Source organism: Emydura macquarii, unplaced genomic scaffold (assembly GCF_026122565.2).
Source record: "Emydura macquarii macquarii isolate MOO-44397 ecotype Brisbane River unplaced genomic scaffold, CSIRO-AGI_Emac_v2 contig_3080, whole genome shotgun sequence".
In the NCBI taxonomy this organism is placed as follows: domain Eukaryota; kingdom Metazoa; phylum Chordata; order Testudines; family Chelidae; genus Emydura; species Emydura macquarii.
In genome coordinates this window covers 5,260,246-5,280,147 of record NW_027133217.1, presented here as the reverse complement: position 1 = coordinate 5,280,147, position 19,902 = coordinate 5,260,246, and the positions used below count along the sequence as shown (strand labels likewise).

The 19,902-nt window shown below is 48.5% G+C and overlaps 2 protein-coding genes across 2 annotated transcripts in view; one reads left to right on the top strand and one right to left on the bottom strand.

The window, feature by feature from the left end:
* The window catches only part of TMIE (transmembrane inner ear), a 57,472-nt gene extending 55,380 nt beyond the window's left edge, over positions 1-2,092 (bottom strand). The window contains exon 1 of the mRNA XM_067530429.1: positions 2,003-2,092. Within this exon, the coding sequence (XP_067386530.1) occupies positions 2,003-2,092 (90 nt within the window). The remainder of the gene's footprint in view (positions 1-2,002) is intronic.
* ALS2CL (ALS2 C-terminal like) overlaps positions 1-19,902 on the top strand; it is a 67,763-nt gene that overhangs the window by 1,925 nt on the left and 45,936 nt on the right.

Genomic DNA, 19,902 nt, shown 5'->3' with positions numbered 1-19,902 from the left:
TTGGAGTCCTGATCATGCTCTAAAACTCAAACTCCCTGTCACGTGGCGGCTAATGACTAAAACCTGCAGGTTAAGGCTGAAGGTCCCAGCCAAGGTGACCTGGAGGATACAAACACAGACTCCTATGTCATGCAGATACAGTACTCTGGTGTCTCTTCCCTCTGCTGTGCTGGTGTTGCTAATCTCCCGCTCAGTGATGTCCATGTAACCCACTGGTCAATGTGTCCCCTCTGTGACCCAGCCACCAAGGTGAGTGTTACAGCCTCCAGTCCCTGGTTCAATCCCCCATGTGTTAGTCATTGTGGAGATGGTAGCGTATCCTCTGACCCACTGGGGGAACAACTGCCTTGCTCCTCGGGCCAGTGTCTCTTGAGAATGGGAGGCAGCGGGCACAGATTGGTACTTCCCAGACCTTAGCCTGGCCAGAGGCGACTGGGAACTGCTGGGCTAGATACAGTTATAAGGGCAGTAACTTTTAGTCTGTCCTTTAGTGCAGGGCTCTCTCGGTTCTGAACTAAGAACTTATAGCCACTGCCTGCCAGTTTGTAGTAATGAGCCGTGAAGCTGCTTCAGTGTCTTCTCCTTCCCCTTCCAACTGGGTTTGCACACAGCTGTGGCCCATGTGACCTCCTCAGGGCCATAGGGTGTGGGTGTGTGTGTGTGTGTGTGTGGGTGGGTGGGTGGGGGGATGGATGGATGGATGGATGCAGCCCACATAACACAGAGAGAGCTGCCTATGCGTCCACACTGGTAAATAGGTTGAGAATCACTGGTTTACCATTGTGGGCACATAGGCAGCTCTCTCTATGTTATGTGGGCTGCATCCATCCATCCAGAGCCGTGATTCTCAACCAGGGGTATGCGTTCCCTTGGGGATACGCATTCCCCTGGGGGTACGCAGAGGTCTTCCACTGGGAACATTCAATCCTCTTGATATTTGCCTAGTTTTACAACATGCTACATAAAAAGCACTATCAGAGTCAGTACAAACTAAAACTTCATACGGACAATGACTTGTTTATACGGCTCTGTAGACTGGTAACTATAAATATCAGAATATTTATATTCCAATTGATGTATTTTGTAATGACATGGTAAAAATGAGCAAGCGAGCCATTTTTCAGTACCAGTGCGCTGTGACACTTTTGTATTTTTAAGTCGGATTTCATAAGAAGTCATTTTTTAAGTGAGGTGAAACTTGGGGGTAGGCAAGACCAGAGGGCAGGTGCAGGTGAATACCTGGCCAGTAGGAGGCATTGGGAGCAGCCTGAGAGCTGAATGCAGAGGGGAGGCCAGGCAGCAAAGACTAACAGGTCTGCTGGCATCGCCTGGAAGGTTCTGAGACGGGGAAGTAGGCCCCTGGGTACGGAGAGGCAAGTGACCCCGCCGGGTGAATTGGGAAGGGCTCCGAGGGGGGCTGCTCGGACGGGTCCAGAGCCGAGGACCACGTGGAGGAAGGTGAGACGAGGTGGAGGAGAATGAATGGCACAAAGGGGAAGGGTTAGAGGGTGGCATGGCTGGGAGTGGGCTGAGGTGCGGACAGGGTGAAATTGCATGGGGCGCTGAAGGAAAGGAGAAGGCATTAGCATGTGATATAGAAGGAGAGGAAGCCAGCGGAGGGGCTGAGAAGGGGAGCGATGAGGAAAGATGCACTTGGCAGCAGCATTGTGGCTGCACGAGGGGGAATAAGGGAAGTCGGAGGTAAAGGAAACAATCTGTCCTAGCCATTAACCACTGTAAAACAGCTTGTAATATGGGCTGCCTTGAGCAGACTCTTGACCGCCTTAAATGTACAGTAAACACAGGTGCCGTCTCTCTAACACATGGCCTGCTGGAAGCAACAAGCTTCAACCAAGCAAGCCTCTAACTCCTCAGAGCCACCTTAAATTCTCCGTTCTCCACATTGGTCCTCCCTGGGTAACATGCAAAGAAAACAAGAGACATGCAACCCCATATCCCCACCCCCAGTAGCCCCCCAGTCCTTGGGGGTGAGCTTTCTTACCTCTATTAACTGGCTCATTGCAATCCTGGAGTAAGACAACAGGAAGGCGGAGCACCTCCACCAGCAGAGAGGATGCTGATCCCTCGCCATCTTATTTCCTCTGTGCATCTCCCTTGCTTGCCCTCTACATTGGAGCCCAAGCAGGAGGGGTGATTGATAGCCAGCCAGCCGCCAACAGCACTCTCTGCATCTGCCAGAAGCCGCGGCGTACAGTCCTTTCCGCTCCTTGCAGCCTGGTTTTCCAGTCCAGCAGTCGCAGAGCCAGCCCTGGGGAGTCATTAATTAATTAGACTGGTGTCACTTACAGAATGCTCTGGGCTGGGGGCGGTGGGAGTGCTCCGAGATCTAACATTGCCAACAAAGTGGCGACTGCAGACCAAAACCCACTCCCCAGAGAGGAAAGCTATTTATGGCCCTGCTTCCATACAGCCGATGACTGATTCCAGCTGTCCTGTTTTGTTTTCCCCTGGCTGGTTGATAGAAACGTCTCTTCCCTAATCAGAAGGGCGGCCAGCCAAGCTACGCGTAATCGGTATAGTAGCTAGCTAATACTAGCAGGGTCAATAGTGGTAGAGCTGAGTTTTTAGTGTGCTCCGTTTATATAGCAGCTTTCCTCCCAAAAGACTCTGCAGCCATATGCCATCAGACCTCCTCGGATCTCAAGTCTATGCCGCTCTGAAAGGGGTTTAAAATAAACTGGAAAAAGACACTTATTCTGGACTAAGACTATCCACAGGGGATGTTACACCAGTGGAACTAGAGCAGTATAACTCTGCTGGTAAACTTCCCCAGGTAGGTTTGATTCAAGATATGACTTGGACTGGAGACCTCCAAGGAACTCCCAGGTACTGCAGGAAGCTGTGCTGCTACTGATTTAGTAGGAGAAACTCTTTGTACTCGGTCAGTGCCCAGGCAGGGCGTTAGGGGGCACTGGTTACTCACGGACACCTAGGTGTGTTAAAGTGAGGTTATTAAAATTAGGGCTGGTGGGAAAACAGGAATTCCATTTCATGACAAATTTGGCTTGGTTCTGATCCCGAGCACATGCGACCTTTCAAAACTTTTAACTGTCCGGGGGGAGCAGGCTGCACTGTATGAAAGCTATTAGCCCAGACATCAGGGCATTCTCCTGGGATGTGCGGGAGACAAGCTCAAGTCCTTTCTCCTTCGGACCCAGCATGATGGGAGGTGAGAAATTCTGCTATGAGCAGGGACTTAGTTGAATGCGTGGGAGGCTCTACCACCCCATAAGTGCCCTCGATGGCAAGCTATTGGCCACTCAGTCTTATTTTGGCCAGAGTTTCCACCCTGGACCTGAGACCTTCCCAGTCAGTGTTTTCCACCGAGACCAAAATGTTCCTGGAAACCGTTTTTTGAACAAATCAGCATTTTCCCTCTTCCCCCCCCCCCCCCCCCCCCAAACCCCCACCCCCAAAACTTCCAAAAGAAATTCCCAACCAGCGGTAGTTAAAAGGCCACTGCTCTGCGCACATTCTATTAGGGCCATAGGATTGCCAACTCAAGTGCTTTTATCATGTCTTGTGATATTTTATTTTCTTGAAGCCCCAGCCCCTGGACAATCTAAGCTTTCACTTTAAAATAAGCTTCTGGTGTTCATGCCTGTGAGAAAAAGCTTAAAACTGTCCCCCCCCCCCTCCCTTCCCCCACCAAGCCCCCAGGCCCAGAAACAGGAAATAAAGACCCCAAACTTATTTATTTTTTTTAAGTGACTCAGGATGTTATGGGGACTATTGTGATTTTTTTTAATGCTTGTACTGTAATTACATCCTGCCCTCCTGTAGCTCTTTTTCTCTGAGGAGATCTGGTCACATTTGGCCTGGAGTTAGGCGAGGACACATGCTGCTTGTTGGCTCAGTGTGGAATCTCAGCCACAATTAACCACTGATATCACTGCTTAGTTGTTTTACAGCAGGCCGTGATTATAGATTAAGCACTAAAGGAAATATTTCCACATGTATGATGAGCTAAAATCTAGACCAATCTGGTCCTCCTGTGTCCGCATTAGTGATCAGCCTATGGTGATGGAAAGAGGGGAAGAAATCTCGAAGTATAGCATTAGAGAGAACCACCTGTTAAAACACTTCCCTTGCTGCCAGCCAAATCGGTACTCTGGATGTACCTAGCGATAAACTAAACAGCTGGCGATTTGTCAGCACCCAGGGAACGGTTTGCTGGGAGTGTCTGAGTGCAAGAATGGGGGTGGGAAATTCTCTGCTGGTGCATTTTCTTGCCTTACCAAGAGAAGACACAAGGTGGCAATGAGGAGGCAGGAAATAACACCATCCAAAGGCTTAGTCTCTGCTTGGTCAACTCTCCTGGATCCCAAATGGGGTTTATGAACCCTGGGGGTAGAAGGAGACGCACTAAACTAGTTTGAAAGGTCTCTTTGGGAGTCATGCTAAGAGATTTTTTTTTTAATCTGTTAGAATAACAATAAAATGGACCTACTGTATCTTTATCAAATTTAACATGGTCTACTGCACTCAAGTGGGCTGTAATAGACAAAAATCAGTGTCTTGCTTATGGCACGGAAGAGCTGCTCCCTGCCAGGGAACTTAGCCACTGGACTCCTAAAAATACTTCTGAAAAAGCAATTTCAACTGTGCTAAGTGCTGTACAAACTTTAAGTGATGGCCTACTCCTAAAAAGCTTGGTGAATGGCAGCTACTTTCAAATTTCCTTGGGAGCATACTCCCTATTTCGGCTGTAGTTGTGGGTAAGATCTGAATGCTGGGCTGTAATATCAGTACACTGGTATAGTTTTCAGGACCAGAACGATAGACCTTTGCAGCAAATACACTTGGATGCTTGTTTACCAAGGGATGCCTCTGTAGCTATTGGCAATGGCAATACCACTTTCTAAGTACTCCAAAATAACAAGCCAGGCCCCAAAAACCATGAGTTTAAAAAAAAAAAAAAAGTTGGGGTCTCTTTATTTGCCCTTTGACTTCAGAGCCTTTAATGGGTTCCAAGATTCTCAAGCTTTTCTCTACAGCCACGAGGGGTAGAAACTTCTTGCTTCAGCGAGAGCTAAGATTCTCATAGAATCATAGAAGATGAGGGTTGGAAGGGACCTCAGGAGGTCATCTAGGCCAGCCCCCTGCTCAAAGCAGGACCAACCCCAACTAAACCATCCCAGCCAGGGCTTTGTCGAGCCACACCTTAAAAACCTCTAAGGATGGAGATTTCACCACCTCCCTAGGTAACCCATTCCAGTGCTTCATCACCCACCTAGGGAAAAAGTTTTTCCTATTAGCCGCTCTAGACCTCCCCCCCCTGCAACTTGAGACCGTTGCTCCTTGTTCTGTCATCTGCCACCACTGAGAACAGCCTAGCTCCATCCTCCCTGGAACCCCCTTCAGGTAGTTAAAGGCTGCTATCAAATCCCCCCTCACTCTTCTCTTCTGCAGACTAAACAAGCTTAGTTCCCTCAGCCTCTCCTCATAAGTCTTGTGCTCCAGCCCCCTAATCATTTTTGTTGTCCTCCACTGGACTCTCTCCAACTTCCCCACATCCTTTCTGTAGTGGGGGGGGAGGGGGAACTGGACACAATACTCCAAATGTGGCCTCATCAGTGCTGAATAGAGGGAGATAATCACTTCCCTCGATCTGCTGGCAATGCTCCTATTCATGCAGCCCAATATGCCGTTAGCCTTCTTGGCAATAGGGGCTCAGTGTTGACTCATATGCAGCTTCTTGTCCACTGTAGCCCCCAGGTCCTTTTCTGCAGAACTGCTGCCTAGCCCATCGGTCCCCAGTCTGTGATCACGTGATCACATCACTCCAAGAGCTGAATCTTGTGATTAAAAGACTGAGGTTTAGAGACCATGGTAAAGTGGCTTTATATAAATAAGGAAAACAAAGGTATAGCATCCCACTCATTCAGCACTCTTTGACTAGGATTTATCACAGGCCAATGGGGACTCCTCTGGGAGCCCTCCTTAAGATGGGCAGCATGTTATTTTAGGGAAACCCCAGAGGCCATTAAATGTGCAGTCACACCTTGAATCTTTTGTAACCACTTGAAAAATAAAAGAAACGTCCTTCATCTTGCCCAATATATACATTTTACCAACCAGCCTGGGCACCGGTACTAGAGCTGTGCCAAGAAGGGGAATTCTGTTTCACGGAGCATTTTGACTTTTCAAAAGTGGGGTTTTGCCACGATTCTGAAGAAAACCCAGATTTTGAAATTTGCCATGGAAAGGAAACGGAGCCTCAGCTGCAGGGTAGCCCACCATGAAGCTATGGAGCCTGGGCTGCCACGGAGTCAGAGCTCTCTGAACCCTGCCTGCTCTGCTCAGGGCCTGGCAGTCCATGAGGTGGGTGGAGGAAGCATGGGAATGGGCTGAGAGCTTGGAAGCCCAGTCAGCCCACCAAGTGGACGGCTGAGGAGTTGGGCTCTGTCAGCTTGCCCGCCCTGGTTGCACAGACTGTTCCATTTCAATGTGTTGCTTTTGACACGTTTTTGTTCTCTGATGGAAAGATCTTCCCCTGGAGAATTTCCAACCAGCTCTAGTTGGTACCTAATAATACCACCCATCCTATAATATAGGTATTAAGCCATGATTTAGATACCCTCAAGAGAAACGGAGGAAGGCTGACCCAGGATCAAGTCCCTCCTTGGCTTTAGATTGGCTTGGAGGGATGGGATCCGATTCTGATCAGCAAATGTCCATTTCACTGTACCCACATTGAAAAAAACATTTCCATGGATGGTGATAGAAAATGAATGGTAGGGAAAGTAAGAAAAATGCTGCTGGGGACTTACTAGTTTGATTTAAGGATATTTACATTGTACGTTTTGACATGTGATGTTGGCATTGTGTTTTAATGGCTATAAAGCTTTAACTCTGTGAATGTCAGTGTCTACTGTCATGGGGTATTTGTCTGACCCCTTCATAATTAAGGGTCTACTTAAATCAGAGAAATCGCACGTTTTTCACGGGTTGGTCCTGCCACCCAGCTCCGTCTGAAGGCAGCGCAGAAGTAAGGGTGGCAATACGGTGACATCCCCCGCCCCCATAGGCTTGCAACCTCCTGTTGGGTTGGGACTTAGGGTTGCCAACTTTGTAATATTTAAAAACCAGTCACTCCAGCTTGAGTGGTGGAACCTCCCCTGCCCCGCCTCTTTCCCTGAGGCCCTGCTAGGGTGCCCGGATGTCCTGATTTTATAGGGGCAGTCCTAATAGTCTGGGCTTTTTCTTATATAGGTGTCTATTACCCCCCACCCCGTCCTGATTTTTCACACTTGCTCGCTGGTCACCCTAGGCCCTGCCCCCGTTCACGTCTCTTCCACCGTTCCCCCGCCCCCGATCGCTTGCTGCTCTACCCCTCTTCTTCCTCAGCCCCCTGGGTTAGGAGCTGGGACTGGGAGCTGCACCCATCTGACACAGGTAGGAGGCAGCCCTGGCTGAGTAGGGGCTAGCGCGGATGATGACTTGCATCTATCCAGGCCCCCAGTTTGAGAAATGCAGTATACCTTTGCCCTGTCGTATAGGATAAAAGTATCAAAACACCAGATTTCATGGTCCGGGACTTGTTTTTCATGACAGCAGATTTGGTAGCCCCCCCTACTCATAACATCTTGCAACTGTGAAAATTTAAAATCAATACATTGAAAAAATGCTTAAAACAATCATTGATATTCATTGAAATAATAATAAAAAAAAAAACCCAACCAAATTCTGCCAAGCCTAGCTAAATGCGTGACCTAGGACAAATCACTTAGCCTATCTGTGCCTCAGTTTCCCATCTGTGCAGTGGGGATAATAGCATTGCTCCCACGTACAGGGGTGTTGTGAGAATAAAGGCTGAGGCGCTCAGGTAATGGGGGAGGGGCAGATAAAAATGCTACCTAGAGAGACCAAAATAAATCGCAATTACAAAATTCAAGTGCAGGAGAAGAGTATTGGCAAACGAAGGCAGAACTGTGAAGGATGCGACCTGGAATGTGCCCACCGGAGGAGCGGTATAGAGATCATATATAGTATTGTTAGTCTTCATTTGGCTGCTCATAATTTGCCTAGCTATGTATACCGCACAGACAGTTTCCTTCTCTGACGATCCACAGGCGCACGATAAGATCTCAGTAGGAACAGTGTTAGCTCAAAATAGGGAGACCAGATAGCAAGTGTGAAAAATCAAGATAGGATGGAGGGGAAATAGGCACCTATATAAGAAAAAGCCCCAAATATCAGAACTGTCCCTATAAAATTGGGACATCTGGTCACCCTGGTTCAGAACCATTTCCCAGTCTGTCGTTCAGAAAACCCAAATACCCTGTGTTCTGTAGATGCACTTTCTCTCTCAATTCCCTGAAAGCAATTTGAGAGTTAAGTTGCTCGTTTAAACATTAATGTGGAGTCCTGCCAAATTCGGGCAGCCTGCCAGCGGTTTCCATGTTGACAAGGAATGTTTTGCAGTGCACCTCGGGATAGGAACAGGACTTCCTTGTGTGGTGGGTTTTTTTTTTTTGTTTTTAAAAAAAAGCTAGTAAATAAAGTAGCTGAAAAGTCAAAGCAGGCAGCTTACGTCAACAACTTTTCTCTCCGCTCACATGGAGCTGCCTGGTCAAGCTGACTGCACACACCATGGTAAGGAATGCATCTTGCTCCGTTATGGCCAATGTGACTCTTATTTAGGAGAAAATATAGCTAGGTTGCTGTTCAAGTGATATTTTGGGAAACCGAATGGATTGTCCAAGGAGGGAGCAACATTTTTCTGAAGGGCTGGGTCTCTTGTGTGGCCAAATGTTTCCTTACAGCTGTGGGGGCAAGTGGTGCCAAAAGGTATTCAAAGTTCAGCTCACTGTCTTGCAGTCACGTGGGGCAGGTGAAGGAGGAACTGGGGCCTGTTTAAGGCACGAGACAGGGAGCTGGGGATAGAACCTGCTCTGTCAGCAAGGCTGTGACCTTGAATAAACTGTATAATCGCTGTCTTTATTTACCCAAATGTAAAATGAGGGCAATGCTGATCTCCTGCATGTGTTGAGGTGAAATCCAATCATGTTCCAAAAGCCCTTCAAAATCCAGCAAGGGCGTTGGCTGTCAGAGAGTGATAATGTACGAATTCATTATCATTCTGTCAAATAACATCAGCTCTCTCTTGTGCTGCCTCTCTAGGTACTTCTAGGATCACACCGTCAAAACTCAGCACCTCCCAGTCACTCTGGGAGGTAGGGAAGTGTTATCCCCATTTCACAGATAGGGGGTGTGGGAACTGAGGCACAATGACCGAGGTCACACAGGAAGTCAGTAGCCAAGCCAGGAGCAGACCCCACGTCTCCTGAGCCCCAGTCTAGTTTCTTATCCACTAGTCCATCCATTCCACCCTCCCAGTAAATACCAGTAACTAACCCTCTGGTCCTGCTGCTGTTGAATACAGGAGAGGCTCCTTTAACTTCATTAGTATTGTCCTGACCTGAAGGCCTAGTTTTCTAGTGCAGTACCACCTAGAAGCCCCGATCAGGGACCCATTGTGCACGGTGCAATCACATAGAAAGGTGGTTTCCAAACAGCTTGCTGTGTAAATAGACCAGGGTACAGCGAGGTGAAATGACGTACCCATGCAAGAAGTCATTGTTTCTGGACAGTTTGATACACCTGGTCTCTAGTGCTGAGTGAGAGACTGTTTTCCAGTCCCATGACAATTTTTAAGATGTCCGGGGGGGAGGAGAGAAATTCCTGTCCCAAACTGGGATGGAAAGTCAAAACTGCGACCTTTTCATGAACAGAAAAAACATTTGGCTCAGGACAACTGAAACACTTTGTTTAGATGTTGACCTTTATACCTTTTTTGTCACTATAAACTCTCTTACATATGGGGGTTAATTTTACCCCAAAAATGGAACGTCTAGTTTTGAAACTGTCAAAATGGGACGCTTTGACGACGTGTCAGAACGGGCCCTTCCTCCGAACAGTTTTGGCTTTGACAAATTGGCATCTTTGGAGACGTGCCCTCCCCCTTCAAACTCTCTCCAAAACTCTCCGGTTAGCTGCTTCTGTTTGCAGCTCTGGGGTGACCCAGGTAATTATAGACCTGTCAGTCTGACATCAATCCCAGGCAAGATAATGGAGCAGCTGATACAGGACTTGATTAATAAAGAATTAGAGGAGGGTAATGTAAATAATGCCAATTAATGTGGGTTTATGGAAAATAAGCCTGTCTAACTTAATTGTATATTTTATTAATAAGACTGTAAGTCTGGTTGATGAAGGTAATAGTGTGGATTTAATAAAATTAGACTTCTGTATGGTGCTTGATTTGGTATTGCATGACATTTTGATTTTAAAAAAACTAAAGAGATAAAATTAACATGGACATTAAATGGATTAAAAGTTGGCTAAGGGGTAGGTCTCAAAATATAACTGTAAATGGCGAATTATCATTGAGGAGGTGTTTCCAATGGGCTTCTGAAGGGATTGGTTTTTAGGCTCTGTGCTATTTAATATTTGTACCACTGACCCGGAAGGAAATATAAATCCTCACTGATAAAGTTTGGGGGTGACCCAAAAATTGGCAAAGTGGTAAATAATGAAGAGGATGGGACACTGATACTGAGCAATATGGATAGGCAAAAGCAAACAATCTGCATTTGAATATGGGTAAATGTCTCCATCTAGGAGCAAAGAATGTAGGCCATGCTTACAGAAAGGGAGACTGTCCATGGACTCCGTCCATAGAAGCAGTGACTCTGAAGGTGCTGTGGTGGATAATCAGTTGAATGAGCTCCCACAGCCATGCTGTAGCCAAACGAGCTGATGAGATTCCCCTGTTTATGCATCCCAGAATTGCAAGTGGAGGTACAAAGGTTTTTACTTCAGTATTTGACACCGGTGCAACTGCTGCTGGGATACTGTGTCTAGTACTTGTGACCACAGCTCAAGGAAGAGGTTGAGAAATTGGAGAGGGTTCAGAGAATAGCCATGAAAATGATTATAGGGTTAGAAAACCTGCCTTATAGCGATAGCTCCACAGAGCTCAATCTAGTTATTTTTAACAAAGAGAAGGTTAAGGGGTGAGTTGATTAGTGTGTAAGTATGTACATGAGGAACAATCTAGCAGAGACAGGTAAACACAATCCAGTGGCTGGAAACTGAAGCTATATAATTCAGGCTGGAAATAAGGTGTCATTTTTATCAATGATAGTGACTAACCACTGGGACAGTTTACAAAAGGTTGTGGTAGATTTGCCATTATTGACCATTTTTAAATCAAGACTGGATTTTTTTTCTAAATGATCTGCTCTAGGAACTGTCTGGGGAAGTTCTCTGGCCTATGTTATACAAGAGGTCAGACGAGATGGTCATACTATGGTCCCTTCTGGCCTTGTGATCTATGAATCTTATTGATGTAACCTACCTACTCTGTCCATCCTGCCTTCTCATCCCAAATCGCATAAGGGCTGCATTTGAATGAACTAAAAATAATCCTCTAAATCCAATGAAAACCATCACATTTTGCCTTTTAGGATCAAACCCACCAAATTCTGTCAACCTCCTAGAACATGAATTGACTTGTTCAAATGCAATCCCTAGTTGACTGATATTTTGCTTTGCTTTGCAGCATTCTTGGCCCATGACCAGTTCAACATATAAGCTTTGCTTGACTTCAGGTTGTGTTAGAAAGTTCCCAGCACATTCCTTTATATCAAGGACTGGACAGAGAGGTTTGCATAGAACAAGAATCCTAGTCAACAATAATTCCTTTCATTTGCATGCTTCCGAGATCCAATTCAATTTGTGGAGGTCATCTCTCTTCGGATCTCAAGTCCCCTACCAACCATTGTCTTCAAAGCCACATCATTCTGGGGCTACTTCAAATTAGATACAAACCAGAATGCACTGACTGATGATTAAAACCACAGGGAAGCACTGGGCCTTAGCCGAACCTCCTGAGATACATTTCAGCAAGGCTAGGAGGTAGCTCACTGAAATAAAGATTTGGACCAACGTGCGGGTTTGCTTTCCTTGAATGAGTTCACCCCTATCTTCTTAGGTAGGACATTTATTGAACTGTGGCGCACACTAGGGCGCTGCTAATGTAACAATGCACCTGATAGGTTATCTGGGGGGACTGAACCTGGGATACCTGGATGTAAAAGCAAGCTCCATTAGCTCGGAGGCCGTAGGATAAGAATGGGTCAGACCAATGGTCCATCTAGCCCAGGATCCTGTCTTCAATAGTAGCTGGTGCCAGATGCTTCAGAGGGAATGAACAGAACAGGGCAATTATTGAGTGAGCCATCCCCCCGTTGTCCAGTGTCAGCATCTGGCAGTCAGAGGCTTAGGGACACTCCGAGCCTGGGATTGCATCCCTGACCAGTTTGGCTAATAGCCAGCGCCGGACCTGTCCTTCATGAACTTACCTTATTCTTTTTGAACCTAGTTCTGTTTTTGGCCTTCACAGCATCCCCTGGCGAAGCGTTGCACAGGCTGATTGTGCATGGTGTGAAGTACTGCCTTATGTTTGGTTTTTAAACCCGCTGCCTATTAATGTCATTGGGTTACGAGAAGGGGCAAAAACACCTCTTTCTGCACACCAGTCATGATTTTATAGACCTCTCTCATATCCCCCCTTTAGTTCGCCCTTTTCCAAGCTGAACAGTCCCAGTCTTATTAATCTCCCCTCATCTGGAAGTTGGTCTATTCCCCAAATCATTTTTGTTGTCCTTCTCGGTACTTTGTACAATTCTAATATCTTTTTTGAGATGGGGCAACTAGAACTGCGTGCAGTATTCAAGGTGTGGGCGTCCTGTGGATTTACATAGTGGCATCAATATTTACTGTCTGATTAGCTATTCTTTTCCTAAGGGTTCCTACCATGGTGTTGGCTTTCTTTGACTGCCGCTGCACATTGCGTGGATGTTTTCAGAGAACTATCCACAAGGACTCCAAGATCTTTCTTGAGTGGTAACATGGGCGCCGTAGGCGGGGGAAGGCTTAGCCTTCCCAAAGAGTCAGGCATGGCCCCACCCTTTCCTGCTGCCTCTGCAGCAGAAGCTTTCTGGGCACTGCTGGGGCCACTTGGGTGCCACTTCGGGGAACATGGCCCCAGCTCTGGGGCGGCTAGGGCCACTGCACCGCCAGTGGGCACTGGAGCCATGTGCTGCCTCCTTGCTGGGGCAGCTGGGGCCACCACTCTGGGGTGGCTGGGACCGGCTGCTGCACTGGGGTTGCTGGAGTCACGTGCAGCCCCAGATCCGCAGCTGCCGGCAGGTGATGGGGCTGCTGCACCAGGGTTAGCTGGGGCTGCGCTGGAGCAGCTGCTTCAGGGCAGCTGGGGCTACCATACTGAGGCCACCAGTGGCACTGGAATTGCTTGTGGCCCCAGCTCCGGGGCAGCTGGGGCCACCAGCAGGCCTCGGGACCGCACGTGGCTGCCATTCCAGGGCGGCTGGGGCCATGTGCCACTCGGGCCGTCTGGCTGGTGCTGGGGCTGCTGGCCAGGATTCTCTGGCAGCTGGGGGTGCCGGGGCATCCCTGTTGGGACTCGGGGCGGCCTGGCTTTGGGGTAGGGTGGGGCAGGGCTAGTCCTGCTGCAGTGGGGGGGAAGCTTCATGGTGGTGAAGGAGGAGGCGGGAGGGGCGTGGCCTCAGGCAGAAGGGGAGGAGCCACAGGGTAGCCTCCCCTAACAGGTGGTTCACCCGGCACCCGTGAGCGGTAACAACTAACTGAGACCCCATCATTCTGTGTGTATAGTTGGGATTGTTTTTTTTTTTTTTCTTTTTTTCTTTTTTTCAATGTGCGTTACTTTTCCTGAGCCTCCGATCTAGCCGTCAGGGGGACAAAAAGAGCCAGGCTCTATTGGCATGCAGGGCCCCCACATGGGGGGAGGCAAGGGTACACTTTACTGGGGCCCGGCCCAGGCTGCAACCCCCCATGGCTATGTGTGTGGGAGAAGGCCCATGTTACAAGTTTGTACCGGGCCTGAAAAAATTATGCTTGAACCTTGTTGGTTTGAGTTACACTAACATGCGAAGTTCATAATCTGACGGCGATGACTCCTCTTCCGCCTCCCCCTCCACCCCCCCATGAACCCTGGGGAACTCCCCCATTCTTCGGAAGCGAACTGGAAGGATGGATGGATGATGCAATGCTGCTTCTGTTGCGGAGTGACAATCACTCAATCATTTGGAGGAAGTGAGGGGAGAAGTGGTCTCAGTTTTGTGAATAGCTGCTGCTAGTTAATCCCAAGTGTGATCTGCAGGGGATGGTTCTGCCCGGCTCCAGGCTTCAGTGGTGCTTTGAACTGACGCAGCAACTCCTTGTCTGAAGGTAATGTCATTCCTGGAAACCAGTAAATCACCCACTGACCAAAACTGAAATAACAAATGGCTCCTGTCAACCGAGCTGACATGGTTCCTGCATTGCCCGCAAACCACTCCTTCCGGTGCTGACTCGGCACAGCATCACTGGTGGCCCTGACACAGCGCCCCGGAGCAGAGAAGAATGTGTTGCTACAGTCCTACGGAATAGAGGAACTTCAGATGTAAATCAACTTCCTTTACAAATAACTCCATCATGACCAGAAACCCTGTGTGGGGACATGGGGCCGCACATCCTGAGCTGCCGCAAATCAGGCTAATTTCCTTGAAGCTGCACCAGCGGAGGTTCTTGCCTGTGGTGTCTGTTTCTAGAAGGGATGAGATTTTCCTCTGCCTGCTGTGAGAGATCAGAGACCATCCTGAGCCATAAATGCCTGTGGCCCTGACTGACCAAAGGACCTCTTAATGCTGGCAGCGGGCACAGGGGGTGTATGGGTTACACAGGGATCCGTGGGGTCTGGTATTTATATTCTACTTCACCAAGGTGGGTCATCATGTCAAGTTTCTGCTGGAAGCCTGTCAGCATCATCTTTGCAAAGTGTAGGTGTGGGTAATGCGTAAGGAGACGTGGATGGCCAATTATACTCAAGGCCTTGTAGCTAAAGGTAGGCCTTGACTTCTCCAGACCGGAGGTGGGAGACACTGATCTCCCTAGCTGAGGGTTGTGTATTGTGTCCTACAATAGAAGTCCATTGGCATGCGAAGTCAAATGCTAATGTAGAGTTTGTGGGGACTTCAGAAGGAAAATAAACAGAAAGAGGTAAACAGCCAGAGGGCGGAAGGGAGGAGACCAAAACTCTGAGCTGCTGATAATCAGAGGGGGCAGAAAGATGCCATCAGAGGGAGAAGCAAGGTGCCAGGGAGCTCAGCCTCACGAAAGCAGGGTCTTCGCCATCTTGGCTGAAAGACGCTCTGAAGGAGGACTTGGGGTAAGCAGGACCTTATTAGACAAGAGTGCATCTGGTTAGTGGAGTTTGGGCTCCAGACAGCACTGTGATTTTTGTTTTACATGCAACCCGTTGTTTCCGGTGGTGTGTGCTGTCCTGTGAATCTGTTCCTTGACTCCGCTTTCTCTATAAACCGTTCGACGCGCTGACTTGAAGCTCCCAGGCGCCGAAGCTGTTGCACGTTTCCTCTGAGAATGAGAACTGAGAGGTCAGCTGTAGGGTGGGTGTTCTGGGAAGTGTTCACCCACAGATGATCCAGGCTTGGTGTTTGGCTTATTTTTCTGTGTGAGCTCACCCGAGAGTCTAGTGATTGTCTGCCTGCGCCCATGTATCTGTTGGGGGCACTTGGTGCACTGGGTGATCCCAAGTTCATTGAGCTCTAGAGAGATGGGGTGTCACTAACATCTGCTTGTAAACTAGTGGAGAATGATTCCTCTGCGTGGGGCGTAGCATGCCACGGCTATGAGCTTTGGGGTTCTCTGATTAAAAGGACCAGGGGGCTCTACTATTGGAAGTTCAGATTGGCTTCTGCTGGGTTCAGATTCTTGCCCAGCCCTGCCTGAGAGAAATGGGCTCATCCATACATGGAGCATGCCCAAAATAAACCAAAACATGGAACGCAGCAGCCCTGTAAATAAATAAATAAATAAAGGCGCCCATTGCATTGTGCACCAGAAAGACAGCTGCTGCTTGACTGTGTGCCACCAGGGAAAGTGTCTTCTCTTCCAACTGATGTTCTTGCTTAGGGTGGATTTTTCAAAAGCAGCTCCTAGGAGTTGGTCCAAGGCAAATATAGCTCCCTATGCTCCACCCTTGGACTTCCAGAGGTGGAAAAAAAGAGGAAGCAAGTTCTCCTTTAAGAAGACCCATGCTTCTTATGATACCCTGCCCTTCCATTGCACCTTGGAGCTAAATCTCTCCACACACCTTTTAGTTAAGCGTATTCTCCCCATTTTATAGATGGGGAGGAAGGGGGGTAAAATGAGGCACAGATGTGACCTTGGTTGTGTCACTTAACAGGAAACCTATGGCAGAGCCCAAAATAAGACCTGGATTTCTTGTCTTGGATTAAACTGCAAAATGCTTCTTCTTGCCATAATTTATGATTGAATCAGAGGTTGACAAGGACCTAATAGGGTGGAAAGGAAAGGGGACCGATCTTTCTGTATAGGCTCATTCCCTGCTGTGTGTTTATACATGCACGCCTTATATGGACTGGCTTGCTGCACACCCGAAAACTGTTTGTTAGGGATGATATAAGTAATGTAGTGTCTGCACTCGCACTGCATCGACCTCCGAGCACAAACTGTGGCTCAACATCTCTCGGGGAGGTGGTGTTACTACGTGAGCATAACAGAGCACTTACGTCAGTGGGAGACAAATTTAAGTGTAAACACAGGCACGAGTCAAGACAAGGCAACATCAACTTCTCTTTGTACTGTACGCCAGGCCGAATAAGGATGTGCCGATGCACAGAAGCTGCACCGGTTTAATGAAAGATGTGTTGTTGCAGTGATTTAGCTAAACTGGTGCAGCCTTTTGCATGGGCTCTAACATCAGTTTAAACCACACCCGAGCTGGGCAAATCCTCCTGGCTGAAGTGGATTATAGTGCATGTGCCATGCTGAAAAGAGCCGTGGCGTTCCGGAGGAGCAGCGAGGAAGTTAATGTAATGAAACAATCCACACTAAACAAAGGTTCCCCCCAGCCTGGACACCTCTCCACCCTCCTGTCTGCAGTAGGCATCCTCTGAGTGATGGACTGATCAGCCCTGAACCTCCTGCGCTAGTGAGTTCCAGCGGCGTGGAAAGCTCCTTGAAATCATCCGGCTGGGGAGGAAAGCCAGTGAATTGTAGCGGCGGAGCGTCTGGGGAATCAGAGAATAGGGCTTTGTTACGGCTCGCCAGCACTCCCTGAAGCAGGCGAGGACAGAGGGGGGGCTCTTTTTGGAGATGGAGAGTTGTGTGTGGTGGGCTTGCTGCCTGACAAAGGGATTTGCTAATTGTGGGTTGATGAGAGAAGCTCAAGGGTTTTTGGGCAGAGGGCTCTGGTAGATTGAAGGGCAGCTGGATTTGAATGGATGGTGGGGGCGGGTGGTGAGGAGGTGTGGTTAAAAAAAATCTTCACTTGCTGGTGACAGCGAGTCGTAGTTGCTGGCGTGCTGCAGTGGGAAACACACAGTGCACACGTATCATGCCATTTGTGACACACTAGACATCCAATGTGCGCCGTGTCTTTCGGATAGCAAAGGCTCTCTGTTGTTTCCTGGCACTTTGATCTGATGCTCATGCTGTTCTTAACAGAAGAAGCGAAAACTGCCGAGCAAGGTAAATGACGCAAGAAATCCAGCCAGCAGAGGATCATGGAAAGCACAGAAATACACAAGAGGAGGGGGCCATACGTTGCCTGGAGCTGGGGAGATATTAGAGGTGGCGAGCCAGGGGATGTAACCTAGTGGAGAGGAATTCATTGCATGAATTTAAATTCCATGTCTATTTTCCATGCCTTGAACATACGTACAACAGTTCTTGACACGTTGTGTTGGAGAGGCAGGGCTTTTGTTTCTAAACAACTGGAGAACAAAGGTAATGAGCTTCCATTGATCAGGGGTTTGTAATTCTATCTCCGGGCCCTTTGTCTCTTGCCAGCCTGCCCAGGGCCTGGATCAGTGCTTCAGCAAAATAGGCAACTTACTTGCTGTGGGAGGGAGGAAGGGAAGGGAGGGGTGGGTGGGTGTGGTGATCAGTGACTCTGTCTGGTAGTTCAGTGAGCACTCAGAAGCCCAGAGGAACTGAAGCTGCAGCAATCCAAGGAAAGCATGATTGTTCATCTTGAGTCAAGTAAGTTATTTTAGCCCAGGGTTTAGCCATCAGGGTGTGTGTGTGAAAGCTGGCCCAGCATGTCCTTAGATGACCTATTGCATCAGGGAGTGCTGAAGGCCCCTCTCCACGGATTAAACAGACGAGGTAAAATGCAGTTGAAATATTTGTTTTGCCCTTTCATTGTGCCAGTGGCGGCAGAACACAGTGCATTTCCTGGGAGCGTCTGCCACATGCAGGGTTTATTGGCATTCTGCATTCTTACCAATGGGACACGGGTGGGGGAAGGGGGGAGCAAGGGGTCTTATTTGGGGGTGGGTGGATAGTGGTGTAATTGGTGACTTAAATATAGACGCACGTGGAGGGAATTGAGTCCTCAGTAGTGTCGCAAGGTTAAAACTCAAGCCTTGAGATCTCTTCTGAGAAACGCAAGATGAGCGTGGCAAAAGGAGGGGGGAGAATCTAGCTGGGCCCCCCTTTTCTAAGATGAACGATGGGAGCCTGTTTGTGTTAGAACTTGTTCCTATATCAAGTGAGACGGACCCGAACGAGGCAGGAGGCACCACTTTTTTTTGCCTGGGATTATTACCTTGGTGAAGCCACATTCAGAACCCTGCGTTCGGCTCAGGCTTGGAGCCTCCCTGGCTGAGCAAAAACAAATACCAGGCTTATTAGTCACCGGGGAAGAGGCTGTTGGGTGTTCTGCGAATGGCATGATTGCTGTCATTCTCCAACAAGTTTACTGCCAAGTCGTAGACCAGCATGGTGTGATTGGAAGCCCTGCTGGAGAGTTTCAGAGTGCACCGTCTCCAGCTGATGGGCTACTTGTATCTTAAAGCCTCCCGAAATGCTGATGGCCCTGTAAAGGAGGCCTGGAATGTCCTGCCAGGTTGCATCGACTTTATTTGTACTACAAGAGCGAGAGTTCTGTGGCACCTTAAAGACTAACAAATGGATAAGCTTGCGTGGGCAGAAACCCACTTCGTCCGATGCATGGGAGTTGCACTGTAGAACAGTCGCTCTGAGGTCTCATCAAAGCCCCCAATTGGCCTGTTGTGCTAGGTGCTGTACAGACACGTAGTAAGCGCTCTTCCTTTCTCGTCTAAGGGCAGGGTTATCTAATCAGTTATCTCTGGATGAGAAGGGAATCAGGGTCAATAGTCCTGTGCTGAGCGGCCAGTTTCAATGAGGCGTTTCGGGGTCTGAAACATCAGAGGATGGATTGCCCAGTGCTTAGGACCTGGGCTCAAATTCACACCCCAGGCTTCCCGCAGGACCTTGAACAGACTACTTATATTTTAGTTTCCCAGGTGTAAAATGGGGGTGCTAGCACTGCCTTGTCTCACAGGGTTGTTGGGAGGATAAAGACGCTGAAGATTACGAAGCACTTGGTTGCAATATGGGTGCCATATGCGCACCTTGGATAGCACAGCTCTGTTTCATGGACTGTCTTGCATGCCAGCTCCCACGATACTCTAGAGCGATTGTAGGAAATAATTGAGATGAGATGGAGCTGCAGGAAGAAGGTAACTCAGGGTAGGGGAGTTTGAGGGTGTATTGGCAGCCTGCTGGTGGAGTCTGGTGAGCAGCAGAGACCACCTCTGCCTCCCAGCTTGCTGGCATCTGACTGGGAATCTGGCACTTGCTGCCAAAAAGGTTGTTGCTCATCTTACCTGGATTTCTTTTAGGGACGGAAGGGAAGTCCATATGCGGTGTGAGGAGCAGGGGGAAGTGGCAATGTGGCTACTAACTAACCCTCTCCCTTGAAGCGGTCATGCTGGCCTG